The 21,683-nt window shown below is 41.2% G+C and overlaps 1 protein-coding gene across 1 annotated transcript in view; it reads right to left on the bottom strand.

Moving 5' to 3' along the window:
• Positions 1 to 201: 201 nt before the first annotated feature.
• The window catches only part of HAUS1 (HAUS augmin like complex subunit 1), a 32,616-nt gene continuing 11,134 nt past the window's right edge, over positions 202 to 21,683 (bottom strand). The window contains exons 3-9 of the mRNA XM_073645607.1: positions 9,219 to 9,354; positions 8,380 to 8,514; positions 8,105 to 8,228; positions 4,834 to 4,899; positions 4,017 to 4,088; positions 1,877 to 1,924; positions 202 to 564 (exon numbers count right to left, since the gene is read on the bottom strand). Coding sequence (XP_073501708.1) covers positions 484 to 564; positions 1,877 to 1,924; positions 4,017 to 4,088; positions 4,834 to 4,899; positions 8,105 to 8,228; positions 8,380 to 8,514; positions 9,219 to 9,354 — 662 coding nt within the window. The 3' untranslated portion in view covers positions 202 to 483. The remainder of the gene's footprint in view (positions 565 to 1,876; positions 1,925 to 4,016; positions 4,089 to 4,833; positions 4,900 to 8,104; positions 8,229 to 8,379; positions 8,515 to 9,218; positions 9,355 to 21,683) is intronic.

Below are 21,683 nucleotides of genomic sequence, written 5' to 3' on the forward strand. Positions count from 1 at the left end.
TTGCTTCAGTTTCTTTTGCTTGCAGCATTTTTATCTGGCTTGTGAAAAAAACAAAAATAAAATGTTTTTTTTTCCACTCTAAGAGAAAAAAAATCAATATATTCGGTCCTTTTCAGAACTGATGGGCATACAGCTGAAAAGGACTTTAAAAGAAGGGTAAAAACTATGTATATAACTGGTTCCAATGCAATTTAATACATAGCATAGACAATATTACAGAATATACAATTTTCTACAAAAGAAGCAAATCTTTTATCCATCCGATTTACCCCTAGAGACAAGAACATTCATATTTGTGTATAATAATGGCCGACAATTTAAGTCCTCCAACTTTAGTGGGTAAACCTCGAATTCCCACTGCTGCCTCCTCCCCATTCTCTTCCAATTGCAGCTTGAAATTGCCTGACTGCTGTTAAATTGGTGATGCCAGCAATCAGAGGTCGCTGGAGCCGCATGTGCCGTTCTCTTCTCACGTTAGAAGGCTTACGTCGGTCGTCTCTTCTGATCTGGTAACGCAAACTCCATCATGTCCACCTTCGTGTTCAGTTCATCCTCCGTCGCTTTCTAGAAAAAAGATATTTAGATATATGAAAAACTTTAAAACGATTTTTGGGAGTCAGATAAGTGCTAAAAACCAAAATTTCCCAATAAATACAGATTAAATGAGAAGTTTCAAGTCCCCAGAAACAAAGGCTTCTCAGAGGAACATTATAATGCACCTATGGATAATATCTCTCCATGGCCCCCTCCGCACGTCCGTTTTGTACGGCGGGATGCGGTTCGTTTTTTGTTTTTTCAAGGACCGCAAATAAGGACATACGAACACCCATTGTATTCAAGGGATGTGCGCACATTTCTTGTTTTTCACATGGATCGAGTGTCCGTGTGAAAAACCTGCAGACACCTCAGGTTTTTTTCGCAGCACATACAAGATGCATGCTGCACACGGATCACATCAGCATGACACGTACCAGCACCTGGGAAAAAGCGGTACTGTTCGCGATGATTCCAGGCGCCGTCTGCTGAAGGCAACGCTTATCACTGTTGCCTGCCCGCGCTCAGATCAGCGCGAGCAGGAGACAATGATGGAAGTTGTATTGAACACCCACAGTGTATACTCTGTGTAAAATGAAGAATTAAATAAAATAAATGGCGTGAGCTCCCGCCTATTATTCATAACCAGCAGCAGGAAAGCCGCCCACTGGGTGCTGATATTACTAGCCAGGGAAGGGGTTCATTAGCCAAAGATGTTTCCTGGCTATTAAAAGCAGCTCACAGCTGTTTGATTAGCGGCCCCAGAAATGGCGCATCAATAAGATGCGCCAAATCTGGAGCTTAGCCTCGGCTCTTCCCACTTGCCCTGGTGCAGTGGCAAGTGGGGTAATAGGGTGGGGGTTCATGTCAGCCTTGTATTTGCAGTTGAAAAGAACCCCAGGTGTTCGTGATGGAGAGGCGTCTAAGACGCCCCCATTACTAACCCCATCGTATGCTTGTAAATTAAACACAAAGCCTGAATACAATCCTTTATTTGAAATAAAAGTCAAACACCCTGGTTTGTACATCCAAATTAAAAAGGATTTTCCCAAGTGATCCAAATTAGTTGTCAATGCAACTACCGGAAATAGCCAATTGTTGTACCTTGCTATCGCTCCATAGGAAATGAAGAGAGCAGAGCTGCAGAGCCCCGTTATTATGATTGGTGGAACGCCAAGTGGTCAGACCCCCAGAGATCGGAAAGTTATCACCCATCATATAGATAGGGTACAAACTTTGACTCTTAGGAAAAAGCTGTGACGTCTCATGTAATCACTTGGCTGCTCACATCTGGCTGTTGGGGAACCTTTCTAACATTGATGACATTATTATTATTACTTACAAGCTCTCTCTTCGCTTCCTCGATCTTCACCTTTACCAGAGATGGATTCTGCAACACAAAAGTCAGGTGAGATAACAGTGCACTGGCAGCGACGATTAATCAATTCAAAGGGCAGTAATGTGCTGCCATCTGCAGCGGACAGTGGGTGGAATGGAATGGTGATTGACAGCTCCTCCGTGTTAAAGGAGCCAAACTATTATTTTTGCCCATCTGCATTTCAGCTATAACATTACTGCTGTGGCTGTATGAGGTCATTTTATGAGGGACAAATCATACCCAGGGATCAAATGATGGGTGTCTGTCGGCACAGCAGAGCTACTGGCTCCGAACAGACATATTGGGTATCCACGTAACTAATAACCTGGAAATTTGATTCAAAGGGTGTTTGGTGTTAAATATGAACAGAAAAAAGTAATAAATAATATAATGCTAATCCAAAATTAGCATTTTGTATATCTGAGTTTGGAAAAAAAATACAGCACCAAAAAAAATGTAAGAGAAGCTGTCACCAGGTCCAAAGTGTCCAATATTTAATCTTATTTGACACTCCTGCTGTTCCAGAGGTTTTGTAGTCCTCTTTTTATAAATCCGGCATACAGTTCCAGAGATATGGGAGTTTTTATTTTGTGCTAATTGTTATTGTCTTTACCCAGGAGGCCGTGGCTCACAAGATAATAATCCAATGCAGCTTAAGACACGCCCCTGAAGAACCATGTGAGCCCGCACCTTTAGTAAAAACATAAAAATTTGCACTAAATGGTGGATTTTTAAAAAGAAAAATAGACAATACTCAGGAGTAGCGGGAATAAAATAATAGCCCCTTTGTCCTGGTGACCGCTCCCGTTTAGTTTTCTCAGAGCTGTATTTTTTTCCCCTCTCGCGACTCAATGTTTGATTTAGTTTAATTTTTTACTGTTCACATTTACCTGTTGAATCAATTCTCCAGATTATTACACTGTGTGCAGAATTATTAGGCAAGTTGTATTTCAGAGGATTATTTTAATTATTGATCAACACCTATGTTCTCAATCAACCCAAAAGACTCAAATATCCAAGCTTAATATTTTTGGAAGTTGGAGTGTTTTTTTTTAGATTTGGCTATCTTAGGAGGATATCTGTTTGTGCATGTAACTATTACTGTGCTGAATTATTAGGCAACTTAATAAAAAACAAATATAATCCCATCTCACTTTTTTCACCAGGTAAACCAATATCAGTGCACAAAATTTAGAAATAAACATTTCTGACATGCAAAACCAAAAACAAAAAAATTAGTGATCAATATAGCCATATTCTTTATGATGACACTCAGCAGCCTTCCATCCATAGATTCTGTCAGTTGCTTGATCTGTTTTCGATCAACATTGCGTGCAGCAGCCACCACAGCCTCCCAGACACTGTTTCGAGAGGTGTACTGTTTTCCCTCCCTGTAGATCTCACATTTTATGATGGACCACAGGTTCTCTATGGGGTTCAGATCAGGTGAACAAGGGGGCCATATCATTATTTTTTCTTCTTTTAGACCTTTACAGGCCAGCCACGCTGTGGAGTAGTTGGATGCATGTGATGGAGCATTGTCCTGCATGAAAATCATGTTTTTCTTGAACGATACCGACTTCTTCCGGTACCACTGCTTGAAGAAGTTGTCTTCCAGAAACTGGCAGTATGTCTGGGAGTTGAGCTTCACTCCATCCTCAACCCGAAAAGGTCCCACAAGTTCATCTTTGATGATACCAGCCCATACCAGTACCCCACCTCCACCTTGCTGGCTTCTGAGTCGGAGTGTATATACCTAATATGTTTGCTAAAACACAACAGCCATGGTTGCAGACACCCAGCGACAATTCGATCACAGGGTGTCGGAAGAAGCATCAGCAGTGGTAATGCCTCTCTTCACTGCATAGCGCTCAGTGATAGCTATGTATATAGCAAAAAAACAGAATTGGCAATTAACAGATTCTGTATTCTCTTTAGCTGGCGACCTAACCTGCTCCTCTAAGATAGCAGATGATTTAATCTGGCACTGCAAATTTACAATAGTGTACAATTAAAGCCCAGGACCAAGTACTGTAGATTTACAGCATTTGGTCGTTATCAACTAAATCAAAAGAGAAGTCAGTAAATAGAAAACATTACTTACAGGAGCCAAGTCCAGATAAGACTTTAGCTTCTCCTTTGTGGTCATTGACTGCTCCTTCAGTTCAGTCAGTGACTGCGAGGATCAAAAATGAGATTTAGACAGTAAAAGACAAGATCTTCAATATCAACTATAAACAGAAACTGGAAAGCCAGACCCACAATCACTATGGCTAAATTTTATAAGACTAAATTTTAGAGGTACCAAATCCAATAACTACCACCAAAACAAAATAATTGAAATACAAAAAGATAAAATATATCCAAATTTGATTATAAACAAAGACTTTATAAAAATACAGAAACTTTAAAAAAAACAAAACATAATACCCACATAAAAGGAAAAAATGGGCATATATCCGTATGTCAAAATAATAGAGACACAGGGAAACATGTAATCATCATAAGTCACAGAGACCTAGAATTACATAACCATATAAAAAGTACCAATATAACCAGTCTCTGAATAAACAGAGCACCAAAGCTATAAACAGCTATGTACATAGATAAATCAGTAAGAAAACTATAAGAGCTCCTGTAATAACACTCACGGTAAATAAATATAGTAGAACAGAATCCTATACCCACCATTTGCCATCATAAGTACAAACCACACTGCCCAGTACCCTGACGCGCGTTTGGCGTGCAGATTTATATAAAAGTTTTTCTGTATTTGTGAAAATTGATTGTTTATAATAAAGTTTGGAAGCATTCTGATATAGATTTTGTATTTCAATTATTTGTTTTAGTGGTAGTTATAGGATTATTCATGATCTTCAATATGACCTGTAAACCCCCAAAATCACATTGCAAATACTGACCTCACACAAAGACACCAGGGACCGATGAGTTAACGAGTCCTCCATCCCCATTGATGATAACTCATCCTACAGAAGAAATGAGTATTATTATACAGGTTTACATAGGTTAAATTTACTAGATAGTTTGACCAGAAATTAGAGGTATACCTGTAACAGATAACTCCGCTGCATGTAACTGTATACCTTTATGGAGGCAGCCATTGCCCATAGGCTGCATATTTTATTCTGAGCTGAATACAGTATGCCACTGTATGGAACAGCACAACAGACTGAGGTACAAAAATGTACACCGATACGCAAGAGGCCAAATTTACATTTTCCATAGGGTGAATGAGGCCCAGTGGATACACCTGATGTATGTACAGGGAATTCCCATGATGCATTGGGTAAACGTACAAAGGAAATGCAGTGTAAGAGAACCTCAAAGGGGTTGACGAGGTTTGAGGTTAAATTCTGCAGCCACTCTGTGACCGCAGTTTTTCGAAACCTCACATTCAGCACAGTGCATGCTGTGAGGATTTTCCAGTGCTGAGTGGTCACGTGACTACATACTGTCATGTGCCGACTAGATGTGCACGGTCTCATTCAATAGAAGTGAATTGAGCAAGGCCGGGCACCTCTGGTTGGAATGTGGCCGGAAGTATGCAAATTACATACTTACGGTCACGTGTTTGGCCTCTCCCAGTGCTGTGAGGATTTAAATATCTGCAGTCACGTACTCAAGCCAGGACAATTCCTGTAAAGTGTTATTCCTATCTTTATACACTGCTCAAAGAAATAAAGGGAACACTTAAACAACAGAATATAACTCCAAGTTGATCAAACTTCTGTGAAATCAAACTGTCCACTTAGGAAGCAACACTGATTGACAATCAATTTCACATGCTGTTGTGCAAATGGAATAGACAATAGATGGAAATTATTGGTAATTATCAAGACACCCTCAATAAAGGAGTGGTTCTGCAGGTGGGGACCACAGACCACATCTCAGTACCAATGCTTTCTGGCTGATGTTTTGGTCACTTTTAATGTTGGTTGTGCTTTCACACTCGTGGTAGCATTAGACGGACTCTACAAGCCACAGAAGTTGCTCAGGTAGTGCAGCTCATCCAGGATGGCACATCAATGCGAGCTGTGGCAAGAAGGTTTGCTGTGTCTGTCAGCGTAGTGTCCAGAGGCTGGAGGCGCTACCAGGAGACAGGCCAGTACACCAGGAGACGTGGAGGGGGCCGTAGGAGGGTAACAACCCAGCAGCAGGACGGCCTTTGTGCAAGGAGGAACAGGAGGAGCACTGCCAGAGCCCTGCAAAATGACCTCCAGCAGGCCACAAATGTGCATGTGTCTGCACAAATGGTTAAAAACCGACTCCATAAGGGTGGTATGTGGGCCTGACGTCCACAGATGGGGGTTGTGCTCACAGCCCAACACCGTGCAGGATGCTTGGCATTTGCCACAGAACACCAGGATTGGCAAAGTCGCCACGTGCTGTTCACAGATGAAAGCAGGTTCACACTGAGCACATGTGAGACGTGACAGAGTCTGGAGACGCCGTGGAGAGCGATCTGCTGCCTGCAACATCCTTCAGCATGACCGGTTTGGCAGTGGGTCAGTAATGGTGTGGGGTGGCATTTCTTTGGAGGGCCGCACAGCCAGCTAAGTGCTCGCCAGAGGTAGCCGGACTGCCATTAGGTACAGAGATGAGACCATAAGCTGGTGCGGTTGGCCCTGGGTTCCTCCTAATGCAGGACAATGCCAGACCTCATGTGGCTGGAGTGTGTAAGCAGTTCCTGCAAGATGAAGGTATTGAAGCTATGGACTGACTCGCCTGTTCCCCAGACCTGAATCCGATTAACATCATGTCTCACTCCATCCACCAACGTCACGTTGCACCACAGACTGTCCAGGAGTTGGAGGATGCTTTAGTCCAGGTCTGGGAGGAGATCCCACAGGAGACCATCCGCAACCTCATCAGGAGCATGCCCAGGCGTTGTAAGGAGGTCATACAGGCACGTGGAGGCCACACACACTACTGAGCCTCATTTTGACTTGTTTTAAGGACATTACATCAAAGTTGGATCAGCCTGTAGTGTGTTTTTCCACTTTAATTTTAGGGGTGAGTCCAAATCCAGGCCTCCATTGGTTAATAAATTTGATTTCCATTGATGATTTTTGTGTGATTTTGTTGTCAGCATATTCAACTTTGTACAGAACAAAGTATTCGATGAGAATATTTCATTCATTCAGATCTAGGATGTGTTATTTGAGTGTTCCCTTTATTTTTTTGAGCAGTGTAGATGGATATTGCCAGACAGTTCTTATAAAAACAAGCACGTTTTCAAATTACTGCACATTAAAAGGGTTGTCCAGTACTTTTAAAAATATGCCAATGTGTTTTAATGATAAATAGAAGCTTCTTTCTAATTACCTCCTGCTGCTGTTTCTGCCTGTGAGCGGCGCTATCGCTGGCCGCTCACAGGCAGCACGTGACCCCGTGCTGACGTCACGTCAAGTGAGGCGTGACTCAGCGCTGGAGTCCCAGCGGTGGCTGCTGGGTTGTGGGCGGGGTTATTCCCAGCGTCACACCCAGAATCCACCACGCGCTTTCCCAATGAATGGGGACAGGGAGAGCGTGCGGTGGATGCCGGGTGTGATGCGGGGGGTAACCCCGTCCACAACCCAGCAGCCTCCAGTGGAACACGGAAGAGGGACCCTGGACTTGTCGTGACGTCAGCGGATGTCAGCGCCGGCTGCAGCTGGGGGTCACGTGATGCCTGTGAGCGGCCACCGATAGCGTCGCTCACAGGCAGAAACAGCACCAGGATGTAATTAGAAAGAAACTTCTATTTATCATTAAAACACATTGGCATATTTTTAAAAGTACTGGACAACCCCTTTAATGAAAACAAAAGAAAATAAAAGAAAAATTCACATTTAAAGAACGGATGAAAATTTGAACAAGAAGTAAATTTCAATATTTCTTGGACTGCTAGCACAATGCAACAATACCCATTCATGAAGATAGGAATAATCCTTTAAGGATGCAAGGTCACTAAAGCCCAGCGCATACAGACCTGAGAGAGGACCCAAAGCAACTGGTGGTGCCAAAGAGTCTTCTGCTGAAATCTGCACTTCCTGCTTCGGCATGTGACCGCTGCAGTAGTGACATGTCGGTGAGGGGTTTTATCCAAGTATTTTTTTTATATATTCCAGAATACTGGGAGGTTTTCAAAAACTCATTTTAAGATAGGATTTGTCTGAGGGACACACTAACCTTAGCAGTTTGGATCTTGTACTTATATTCCTCCGATTTAACTTTTAGTTTTTTCAGGTTTTGTACTTTAACTTCAACTTTGGCTTTCTCTACATTGCACTGCTCCTCCGCCTTTTTGAGATCCCTTAATATTAGTAGAAAAAAAAAAACACACCCGAGGAGATAAAACTGTCAGATAAAAGCTGCATTAACGATTTCATGGTGGATTTAAGTGCAGATTCTGCATTGCAGGCAATGTCCATGGCAACTGCGCCATGTCTCTGGAGACCACTTACTGTTCCAGGGATTTTTCCAGCACCACGGCATTTGTTAATTTCTTCCTTAAACTTCTCAGCTCTGATTCCAACTCTTGATTGCCGGCCTCAATTGCCACCAGTTCAGCACTCAGCTCATTGACAGCAGGAATATAGCTGGAGGGAGGGGAAGCAAGACATCAAGGCCCTCAGCAACATCCAGGCTGGGACGAGACCAACTTTTGGCAGCAATACGAGGCTGAAGACTTCACTATGCAGCGTCGCAGGAAGCAAACAGTGAGTGGCCATGATGCACAAGTCTCTAGATTTCTAGTCTCGTTGCTACTGCTTTCTAGTGTATTATCTCAACAAGAGCTGGATTCACAGCTACACTACTCACTAATGCTGTATAATGCCCTCTGCCTATGAACATGTGCTACATAGAGAAAGGAGAGCAGGAATCCCTCATGTCTTTTGTACTGTGTATGGAAGACATAGCTGATATTCACCACTCACTAGCTCAGAAACAACTAAAAATTAAAAAAGTAAAGCCTGCAAAAGGGGAAAACTTTTGGAAAATGCAGGATACAAATCAAATAATGACCATCGATAGTGCCATTCCTCATGTATGCACCAGACAGCTAGCTCTAAACGTCATCTAAAACGACAAGTACATTTTTATTCTTAGGTAAGCAGAATTAGGAGTACAGCTCTGAAGCATAAGGCTGCAGTTTTTTGAGTATCAGTCTTTCCTTCATACAACTGCCAATGTGATTCCAGCCGTACACAGAATCAGTACTAGGTCAGGCAAGTGCACAGTGACAGTACGTTCTGTCATGAAATAAGACAAGTGGTACAAATCCCCCCACAGCCACTTGTACCTGCCCAGTGATGAATCCTTTACTTCTAGTGCGAGGCAGCTGTCCACTAGCTGATTCAGGTAAGTGTTGCCCATACGAGACAGGTCACCATAGGAGGGGCCCAGACTCTCTTTCAGCAGCTCATGGGTGTTTTGAGCTGAAATAAAACAGACAGATCATATAGCATTTATGTATTAGATGGCAGACGATTAAAAACACATTTGCAATCTCATGTGAGGTCATTTGGCTGGTAAATGATCCCCTGGACCTCGCTGATTCTGAAATTAGGGGCCGCAGTGCTGACTTTGAGCTGGATCTCCTTCACAGCAGCTCAATTGCCAGCTTTTTGCAGGAGAATGAGGTTTTGCTGCTGTGGAGGGGAAACTGTGAAAGTTCCCAGAGAACAGACCCAATCGATCACAAAGTGATTGCACATCATACATACATCAGCACTTTATAAGAGAATACACCCCTCAAGAACACGGCCAAATTTGGTGCTTCATTACTGAGCAGATACTGGGTGTAATACATAACCAGCATCTGCCTGTAACAGCAGCAACCTGAGTTGACGGCGGCACTTAAACGGGAGCGATCGCCAGTGACTGTGAACACGGTGTGGAAAGGAGTCACAGTGGCAGTCAGGGGAATGGTCAAGGCCTACATGGCTGCCATCTTGGTACTCCTGTGAAGTTCGACAGGTTGGGCAAAATAGGAGACCAGCATTTAAACTACATACTGCAAAACTATAGGATTACAGTATATAGAATAAGCTGTCAAGCAATCACAGGTTAAAATACCCTAGGGGGACTAATAAAATAAAGTCTAAAATAAAATAAAAAACTAAAAAGTTTAAAATCACCCCTTTTTCGTAGTTTAAAAAAAATAAGAATTAAAAAAAAAGAAACAAATCTGGCATCATTGTGTCTCTAAATATCTGACCTATCAAAATCCCAAATTATTTAAACTGTACGTTAAATGCTGAAGAAAAAAAAAAATTAAAAGCCAGAATTGATGTATTATGGCTTTATCAAAATTCTATAGTTGTTTTGGGTTTGTTCTTTCGGAGGGCAGGGGGGGGGGGGTTCTTTTTTTTAATGGGAAAAAAAAAACTTGGTCTGAGATCCATGATTTTTTAATGTTTCCGTTGATGATTCTGTGCGAAGGCTCATTTTCTTCTTGCTGACCTCGGGTTTTTATGGATACCATTTTCTTCTATGTACAATGTTTTGATCTTTTGAGTGCTTTTTTTGGAGGGGGGGGTTGGGTGGGAAATTACAAAAACAAATATTCTGATGTTTCAATTATCTTTGCTGTTTGGTATTTACTGTACAATTCAATAGATCAGACTTTTTGCAAGTGCGCCGATAAAAGTTTTTTTTTTTTAAATCTTAATTTTTGTGCTGACAAATAGGGGTGGAGGGCAATTTAAAAGGTTTTTTTTATTTTAATATTTTTAAATACTTTTCTATCACATCATATTTTAGTCCCTAAATGCTACCATTTTGCGTATACAGCATTCCATACATGTGCAGAGCTGCAGTTCCCAAATCCCATTGGCTCAATCACAGAACAGGCACGATCATCAGCAGGCATCAGGTATATATTATAGCTGACGCCCTGTAGAAATGCCCACGCTTGCTGCTAGCACCGATCGAGTGCATTTAAACTCTCTGATGCTGCTGTTAGTGGCCAATCTCTGCTCCAATCGCCACAACGCGAATGTGATCACGTTGTGCCGATGATCTTCATGGAGGCACTGGGCCGAAAGATGGCTGAAGAGTCACCAAGGTACGGTGGCCTGTTAGTTACTGCTCAGAGCAGGGGCTGACACGATTCCTCCCTGTGTGCCAGAGACTGATGTAATGCCCTGCAATGCCAAAGCATAGCACAGTATTAGATCAGGGCAGGGAAAGGTGTGTGGGTATATATATATATATATTTTTATTATTTTTTGACCACTGTGTGTGTGTGTATATATATATATATATATATATATATAGAAAAAAAAAATCAATAAGTGCATATATTAACCCCTTAAGAACCAAGCCTCATTTTTTAAATCTGACCAGTGTCACTTTATGAGGTAATAACTCTGGAACTGAAGAAAATGTCTTCAATATCACTTGCGTTTATTTGTGAAAATATCGGAAATTTGGCGAAAATATTGAAAACTTCACAATTTTCAAACCTTTAATTCTTATGCCTTTAAGTCAGAGAGTTATGTCACACAAAATAGTTAATAAATAACATGCATGTCTGCTTCACATCAGCAATTCTTGAAACATACATTTTTTATGTTAGGAAGTTAGAAGGGTTAAAAGTTGATCAACATTTTTTTTAGGACCCACATTGCATTTGAAGTGACTTAGTGGGGTCTATATGACACAAAATACCCAAAAGTGACACTACTCTAAAAACTGCACTCCTTAAAACCACATTTCAACAATTTATTAACCTTTCAGATGCTTCACAGATATTAATGTGGAAGGAAATAAACTTACATTTTACTTACCTTTTGACTTTTTGAACGCAAAAAAGTCTGGAATCGAGCGCGGACGCCATGTTGCGTTTGGAGAACCCCTGATGTGCCTAAACAATGGAAACCCCAAAGCAATTGACCCCATTTTGGAAACTAGACCCCTCAAGGAATTATCTAGATGTGTGGTGAGCACCTTGAACCCCCAGGTGCTTCACAGACGTTTATAACGTAGAGACGTGAAAATAAAAAAAAAAAATCACATCTTTCCCACAAATTTTTATTTTTTTTTTCCACAAGGGTAACAGGAGAAAATGGAACCCAAAATTTGTTGGGCAATTACTCCTGAGTACGCCAATACTCCATATGTGGTTGAAAACTACTTTTGAGGCACAGCGCAAAGCTCAGAAGGGAAGAAGTGAAATATTGGAGGGTGCCATGTCACATTGGCAGAGCCCCTGAGATGCCAGAACAGTGGAACCCCTCCATAAGCGACCCCATTTTACAAACTACACCTCCCAATGAATTCATTTAGGGGTGCAGTCAGCATGTTGATACCACTTTTGCCTGACAAAAATTTATACCATTGGGCAGTGAAGAAATAATTAATTTTTTACAGCTAAAGCATTGCTTTAGCCCTTATAAGAATTAAAAATTTGGGGCTAATAGGAGAAATTGCACAATGAACTGAGGTTAATTTTTTCCTGAGTGCACCAACACCCTACATGTAATCGGGAAATACTTTTCAGGCACAGTGCAAAGCTCAGAAGGGAAGGAACGCCATATTACAGTGCAAATTTTACTGCTATGGTTTGCAGCTGTCGTGACCCACTGAAAGAGCCCTGAGGTGCCAAAACAGCAGAACCCGGCTCAGGAGCCACATGAGGCTCGTGGGCCCATGATGTGTGACTCACGGCTGCCTGCCAGCTTGGTACATTAGCACCAGGTCTAGCAAACAAGTATGAAGAGCAGGTCTCGAGATGATGAATTTCGCGAGTAGCCCTGCAAAAGAGAGCAGATCTGAATGTGCATATTCTGGCCTTGGGGTTCGGAGATAATTTAAGTTTGGTACACTGGAGACAGGATGATGCTGTCAGAGGAGGTGCTTGAAGCTGGATCGAACAGTGTGCTGGGAGTGATTGGTAGGAGAATACTGAATGGAGGTATTGTGGGAATCTCTGGATCTTGGTATACTTCCTCGGTGTGATTACTGTGGAAAAGCTTTGGCTGACATTATACCAGTAATGGGGGCTCTGTGTATCGCTACTGTGAGGGGAGCGAGAGCAGGTTGTGGATAACGACTCTCTCTTAGACCAAAATGTGGCTCGCAACACTCTCTCAAGATCAGAAAGGTTGGGACCACTGATCGAGGGGTGCAGTGATCATATTGACACCACACAACAGAATTTTATACCATTGAGCAGTGAATAAAAAAATAACATTTTTAGCACAAAAAAAATGTTTTAGCTCCAGATTTCAAATTTTCACAAGGAAAAATGGGTAAAAACGGCTCCAAAGTTTGTCAAGAATTTCTGCTGAACGTGGCAATACCCCATTATGTGGCTGTACACTACTGCTTAAAGGGCTTTTCCCACGAAGAAAAGTTCATTTTAATCAATAGATCTTGGAATAATACTTGCCACAATTGGATGTGTTTAAATAAAATGTTCCTGTGCTGAGATAATCTTATAAATGTGCCCCTGATGTGTACTGTGTAATGGTTGTGTCTGACTGTACAGGGACATGGTGTGATCATACCACATCTCCTGGGCAGGGGAGGAAGCAAAAAAGTATACTGACATTACAGCAGGGGATCACAGATGATTCTTTCTTTGAAGTAAAACATTGTTTAAAAACAGGCAGGGAAATGTTTTACCTCACAAAAAGAATCATCTGTGATCCCCTGCTGTAATGTCTGTATACTCTTTTGCTTCCTCCCCTGCCCAGGAGATGTGGTATGATCCGACCATGTTCCTGCACGGTCAGACACAGCCATTACACAGTACACAGCAGGGGCACATTTATAAGATTATCTCAGCACAGGAACATTTTATTTAAACACATCCAATTGTGGAAATTATTATTATTCCAAGATCTATTGATTAAAATCAAATTTTGTTCATAGGAAAACCCCTTTAAGTCTTACAAAATCATATATAGTAGGGGTATACTAGGTACATCTAACAAAAGAATTTTACCCTTAAAAGTTAGATTAAGTATATTAATAAAAGTTAATTCCCAAGAACAAAACAAACATGTGAAGTGTAAACATTTTTTACAAAAACATATCAAATTACCATATTAAATATAGTTGCATATGAATAGAGGGACACTTTCCCTATAATAGACTGTGGCTCCTTCCCTGCCTGCCAGAGGAGGTTGACACCCTAAAGGACACCAACTGGTGTCCCCACTCCACGGCGGTTCACCCTCACTGCCCCTAGATTACCCTAGAAGTTGGGGACAAATAACGGTTCTATATCACAGTTTAATTCATAAATCTACCAGGCCTATCATAAGGTAAATAAGATAATTAATCAACTTTAGTGCCACTTATTTGTACATAAAGGCACTAATAGTCAAAATTCCCAAGAAAACATATCTATGGGGCAGTATGATCACCCATAGGAACAAGAGCAAAAATTCCAGGAGCAAAAATTAAAGATGTGTCTGACAGGATATCAAGACTCTTCAGACCTACAGATCACTACCCATTCCTGCTAATACATGTGGGGACAAATGACACCGCAAGAAAGGACCTGGAAACCATCTGCAGTGACTTTGAAGACTTAGGCAAGAAAGTGAAAGAATTGGGAGCGCAGGTGGTCTTCTCATCCATCCTCCCAGTGGATGGCCATGGAACAATGAGGTGGAATAAGATTCTACAGGTGAACAACTGGCTACGTCGATGGTGCCGTCAACAAGGATATGGATTTCTGGATCACGGAATGAATTACCTATACGATGGACTACTTGCTAGAGATGGGGTGCACCTTACGAAGACTGGAAAACATGTATTTGGAAGTCGCCTTGCTACACTCATCAGAAGAGCTTTAAACTACAACAATGTGGGAAGGGAAGCAAAAGGCCAGAAAAAGCCATACAGCTGACAAATACTATTGAGATCTCTGCTACTGGAAGTGGAAAAGAAGAACAAAGACAAAAAAATCTAAATAATAAAAATATGGGAGGAAGAGAAACCAATCACAAACTAAAATGTTTTTATACAAATGCACAAAGCATGGGCAACAAACAAGGAGAATTGGAACTACTAATGCAGGAAAAGGAATATGATGTCATTGGAATCACTGAAACTTGGTGGGACGATACACATGATTGGAATAAAAGGCTAAAAGGATACAACTTATTTGCAAGAAACAGACTTGATAAACGAGGAGGAGGTGTTGCATTGTATGTTAGAAAAGCGTATATCTGCACAGAGATTGAAGCTTCAGAGACTGGGAGTTCTGTGGAAACTGTTTGGGTAAGAATACAAGGAGAGAACAACGGAAAGGACACCATTGTAGGCATTTACTACAGGCCACCTGGGCAAGCTGAAGATATGGATGAACTCTTTATGTATCAAACGACCAAGTTCTCCAAAAAATATGACGTAGTGGTCATGGGAGATTTCAACTATCCAGACATTTGTTGGGAATCTCTCTCAAGTAAAACTAACAGGTCAAGCAAATTCTTATCCTCTCTTGCTGACAACTTTATCTTCCAAAAGGTAGGGGAGAAAACAAGGGGATCTGCTACTTTGGATCTAATTCTTATAAACAGGGAGGAAATGGTTGAGGAGGTAAAGGTGGCTGGAACCCTAGGAGGCAGCGATCATGCTATTATAGAATTTTGGATAACTAGAGGAGGAAGACATGTGAAGACTCAAACTTCAAGGTTAGATTTTAGAAAGGCAGATTTTAAGAGACTCAGAAAGAGAATAGGAGGGATCCAATGGCTGGATGTCCTTAAGGACAAAAATGTCCAGGAAGGATGGGAAATTTTTAAAAATGAGATTCTCAAAGCACAATCGTTAACAATCCCGAAAAGTAGGAAGAATGGGAAGCATTTAAGGAAACCAGGATGGATGAACACAGAACTTAAACACATGCTAAAAAGAAAGAAAGAAATGTTTATTAAATGGAAAGAGGGAGGCATATCTAAAGAAGATTATAATGCAGTCTGCAGATCCTGCAGGGCACGTATCAGGTTAGCTAAAGCTGACAATGAATTAAGGCTTGCAAGAGATGTCAAAAGCAATAAAAAAGGATTTTGGGGGTATGTCAAAAGTAAAAGAAAAGTCAAAGATGCTATAGGATTTTTACAGGATGAAAATGGAGAAATGGTAAGAGAGGGCCGAACTTTTTAATTCCTATTTTGCATCTGTTTTCTCTCAGAAAGAAAATGTAACATCAACTGATCTTCACTGTCCTTTTAAAGGAATAGAGGAATCCAAGTTATCAGTAAACAGAAAGATTGTGAGGGAATATTTAGCTAACATAAATGAGTTCAAGTCTCCAGGTCCAGATGAATTACACCCCAGAGTACTGAAGGAGATTGTAGAAGAAATTTTAGAACCACTCTCCATAATCTTTGAAAATTCTTGGAGAACAGGAGAAGTCCCAGAAGACTGGAGAAGAGCAAATGTTGTTCCTATCTTCAAAAAGGGGAAGAAGGTGGACCCAGGGAACTATAGGCCGGTGAGTCTGACTTCTATACCAGGAAAGATCTTTGAACAAATTATTAAACAACATGTATGTAAGTACATGGATAAGAATGAAGTGATTAACCAGAGTCAGCATGGGTTTGTAACTAACAAGTCATGTCAGACTAACTTAATTTCCTTCTATGACAGAATCACTGACTGGGTGGATCAGGGAAATGCTGTAAATATAGTATATCTTGACTTCAGCAAAGCATTTGACAAAGTATCTCACATCATCCTTATTGAAAAAATGACCAAGTATGCAATGGACCAGGCAACTGTTAGGTGGATTCATAACTGGCTTAGTGATCGGACTCAAAGGGTGGTTGTAAATGGCTTCACATCCAGCTGGATGAATGTCTCAAGTGGGGTACCACAGGGCTCCGTCCTGGGACCTGTATTGTTCAACATCTTTATCAATGATTTAGATGAAGGAATTGAGGGTAAACTGATTAAATTTGCTGATGACACAAAGCTAGGAGGGATAGCTAATACTAGAGAAGAGAGAGAGAGGATTCAAAAAGACCTAAATAAACTGGAGCAGTGGGCAGCAACCAACAGAATGGTTTTTAACAGGGAAAAATGCAAAGTACTACATCTGGGCAATAAAAATGAAAAAAGCATATACAGAATGGGAGGAATAGTGCTAAGCAACAGTACATGTGAAAAAGACTTAGGTATACTAATAGATCATACACTGAACATGAGTCAACAGTGTGATGCAGCAGCAAAAAAGGCAAATACAATTCTGGGATGTATTAACAGAAGCATACAGTCTAGATCACGTGAAGTCATTATCGGTCTTTACTCCTCTTTGGTCAGACCTCATCTGGAATACTGTGTACAGTTTTGGGCACCACATTTTAAAAAAGACATAGACAAACTGGAGCAAGTTCAGAGAAGAGCGACCAGAATGGTGACTGGTCTGCAAACCATGTCCTATGAGGAACGGTTGCAGGATTTGGGAATGTTTAGCTTGCAAAAAAGAAGACTGAGAGGAGACTTAATAGCTGTCTACAAATATGTCAAGGGCTGTCACATTGTAGAAGGATCATCTTTATTCTCATTTGCACAAGGAAAGACTAGAAGCAATGGGATGAAACTAAATGGGAGGAGACACAGATTAGATATTAGAAAAAACTTTTTGACAGTTAGGGTGATTAATGAGTGGAACAGGCTGCCACGAGAGGTGGTGAGTTCCCCTTCAATGGACGTCTTCAAACAGAGGCTGGACAGACATCTGTCTGAGATGATCTAGTGAATCCTGCTTTGAGCAGGGGGTTGGACCAGATGACCCAGGAGGTCCCTTCCAACTCTACCATTCTATGATTCAAAGAGGCGCTCCTTCCCTTCAGAGCCCTGCCGTGCACCCAAACAGTAGTTTTCCACCACTAATGATGTATCAAGTGTACTCAGGAGAAATTGCAAAACAAATGTTGAGGTCCATTTTCACCTGTTACCATTGTGAAAATTAAAAATTTTGGACTAAAGCAACATTTTTGTGGGAAAATTTAATATTTTAGTTTTTTCCTTCCACATTGCTTTAATTCCAGTGAAGCACCTGAAGGGTTAATAAACTGCTTGGATGTGGTTTTGAGCACTTTGCGGGGTGCAATTTTTAATAGTGTCACTTTTGGGTATTTTCTGTCATAGACCTCTCAGTCACTTCATAAGGGATGTGGTCAGTAAATGGTTTTGCAAATTTTGCTGGAAAAATTAGAAATTGCTGAAAAACTTTTAATCTTTCTAACTTCCTACAAAATTTTTTTGTTATGTTTCAAAAACGCTGCTGATTAGCGTTGCGCAAATATGCTAGGATAAGGCGTTATCGGAGCACGCTCGAGTCCTAACAGAGTGTTTTCGCCGTGCTCGTCAAATTTGTTCGCATTGCCACGGCTGCATGTCTCACAGCTGTTAGACAGCTGCAACAAATGCAGGGATTGCTTGTTTGTTAGGCGATCCCTGCATGTGTTGCGGCTGTCAAACAGCCGCAAGACATGCAGCCACGGCGACACGTACATATTTTTCGAGCACGCAGAAGATACTTGATTAGGACTTGAGCGTGCTCCGATAACCCCTTATCCAAGCACATTTGCGCAACAGTACTGCTGATGTGAAGTAGACATGTGGTAAATGTTATTAACTATTTTGTGAGACATAACTCTCTCGTTTACAGGCACAAAACTTAAAATGTGAAAATTGCGAAATTTTCACCAAATTGCCATTATTTTCACAAATAAATGAAAAAAAAAATCAACCTAAATTTAACACTAACATGAAGTACAATATGTTACTAAAGAAAATAATCACCGAGACATGTTGACGAGCTCCAGGGTTATTACCACACAAAGTGACATTGGTCAAAATTGGAAAATTTAACCACTTTACAGCCTGGGGCATATTAGTACGCACCAGGCTGTCACCCCCTGTTCAGCATGGGCTCCGGCGGTGAGCCCGCACTGAACCGGGCACATGTCAGCTGACCATTACAGCTGACATGTGCCCGCAACAACCGCGGGTGGAATCGTGATCCACCCGCGGCTGTTAACATGTTAAATGCTGCTGTAAATCTCTGACAGCGGCATTTAACATCGCCGCGCTGGAAGAGCGTCACTTACCCCACCCATCGGTGACCCCGTCAAGTGATCGCGGTTCACTGATGGGTGGGCATGACAACCCTGGGTCTGCAGCAGACACCAGTGGTTATCATGTGCTGATCGCTATGAGCGCCGCATAGTGGTCGGCGCTCATAGCGCAGGTGCATTTCTGCTACATAGAGGTGATCTGTTCATCACCTCTAAGTAGCAGAGGCGATCAGACAGTTGCTGCGTCTAGTCTCCTATGGAGACAATAGAAGCAAGCAAAAAAGTGAAAAAAAAAAAGTTTTTAAAAAATATTAAAAAAATATAAAAAAGTTTAAATTACCGCCCTTTCGCCCAATTCAAAATAAAATAATTAAAAAAAAACCCACATCTTTGGTATCGCAGAGTTCAGAATCGCCTGATCTATCAATATAAAAAAAGAATTAATCCGATTGGTAAACGGAGTAACGATAAAAAAATTCTAAACGCCAGAATTAAGTTTTTTGGTCGCCGCAACATTGCAATAAAATGCAATAACAGGCGATCAAAACATTGGATCTACCTCAAAATGGTATCAATAAAAACTTCAGCTTGGCGCGCAAAAAATAAGCCCTCACCCGGCCCCAGATCCAAAAAAATGGAGATGCCACAGGTCTTGGAAAATGGCGCTTTTTTTTTTTTTTAATCAAACTTTGGAATTTTTTTTCACCACTTAACCGGTTCCCGACCGCCCACTGTAGATAAACATCGGCGCTTGCTGGGCTCTGTGCAGCGCCGACGTTTAAAAAAGATGGGTGGTCTCGCAGCGCTCAGGACCCCCAGGGTCCTGCAAGCGCTGCGATTCCGGTGCAGAGCGTTAGCTCTGACAGGGGACATCATCGGGACCTGATTGGATCAGGTCCCAGTGATGTTAACCCTTTGCTATGTTCTATATGCCGAGATCTATAGTGATCGCGGCATATAGAAGATAGAAGGAGGAGAGGGGGTCGTCTTACTTACCTCTCCGACGACCCCTGATAGCTTCCAGGACCTGGGGTTGCTATGGCAGCTGGAGGTCACATGACCGCCTCCAGATCTGCCATATATGGTGTCCTGCCTGGCTCAGCCTGCAGCTGAAGCCAGGCAGGAGACTGACTGTGAAACAGTCTGCGAAGATCTCATGTAATGTAATACATGTCTATTACATTACATGAGATCAGTGATGAGAAAAATAAAAATTAATGTCCCATACGGGGACTAAGTAAAAATGTAAAAAAAAAAGTAAAAAAAAAAGTTTTTAAACTGTTAAAAAAAAAAAAAATCACAATAAATAAAAATAAATAAATAAAATATTAAACCAATAAATCCGTATATTTTTACAAAACCAAAAAAAGTACACATATTTGGTATCGCCGCGTCCGAAACAACCCGAGCTATAAAACTGTCACACTAATTAACTCCTTCTGTGCACACCGTAATAAAAATAAATAAAAAACGGAGCAAAAAAATATGCTTTTTCATCATATCGCCAAACAAAAAGTGGAAAAAAATGCGATCAAAAAACAAAATAGAAATAAAAATGGTACCGCTGAAAACGTCATCTTGTTCTGTCAAAAAAAAGCCGCCATACAGCTCCATCAGCCGAAAAATAAAAAAGTTATAGCGCTCAGAATAAAGCAATGCAAAAAAATATTTTTTTCTATAAAATTGTTTTGTGTAAAAGCGCCAAAACATTAAAAAAAATACAGTAAGTGTAGTATCGCTGTAAACGTACTGACCCGAAGAATAACGCTGCCTGATCACTTTTACCACACGCAGAACGGCATAAAAAAAAACCTCAAAAAACAATTCCTGAATTGTTTGTTTTTGTTAATTTTACCTCCCAAAAAACGGAATAGAAAGCGATCAAAAAATGTCACGTACCCAAAAATGGTACCAATAAAAATGTCAACTCGTCCCGAAAAAACAAGCCGTCACATGACTGTCGGCCGAAATATGGAAAAATTATAGCTCTCAAAATATGGTGATGGAAAAACTAGATTTTGCAAAAAAAAGCGTCTTTTAGTGTGTGACAGCTGTCAGTTATAAAAACCCAATATAAATCTGGTATCTCTGTAATCGCACCGACCCGAAGAATAAAGTAATCTAATCAGTTACATCGCACTAGGAACGGCGTAAGAAATAAATAAAACCAATTCTTCACCTGCTACTGATTTGTTTATTATGTCTCCCAAAGATCGCAGTAAGGCTCTGCTCACATTTATCCTGCGCTCTGCGCTAATCGCTTACACCAGAGTTTCCGTGTAAATCTCTGAAATATGTGATTCAGCCGGAACCCATGACGGAAGATTCCCTGTCATAAGGCAGATATAGGCCACTGTGAACGCCGTCTAGCCTGGGATCCCACGGTGTCATTTGTTTTAGGCGTGCATAAAAGTGCGGTTGGCCACAGTTTTGTGCACTTCTGAAAAAAAGGACACCGCTAAACAGAGGCCAGACGGAGTCCAGAGTAACTCTGCTGCCTCATTACAGTGAATGGATCCCGCAGGGGTTTCATCTGAATTACATCACTTGGAAATTTAGATGGAAACCCCGATGTAAGTGCTCAGCCTAGAACGCCGGATAAATGTTACGTAAAATGTTCCCAATAAAAGCTTCAACTCAGTCCTCAAAAAAAGCTAGTCCCCACTCAGGTCCGTCAGCTGTTAAAAATATTCCAAGTTACTAGTAGCAGAAAGGCTCTG

Source organism: Phyllobates terribilis, unplaced genomic scaffold, assembly GCF_046119375.1.
Source record: "Phyllobates terribilis strain yellow unplaced genomic scaffold, ASM4611937v1 Scaffold_9__5_contigs__length_417890890, whole genome shotgun sequence".
NCBI classification, from domain to species: domain Eukaryota; kingdom Metazoa; phylum Chordata; class Amphibia; order Anura; family Dendrobatidae; genus Phyllobates; species Phyllobates terribilis.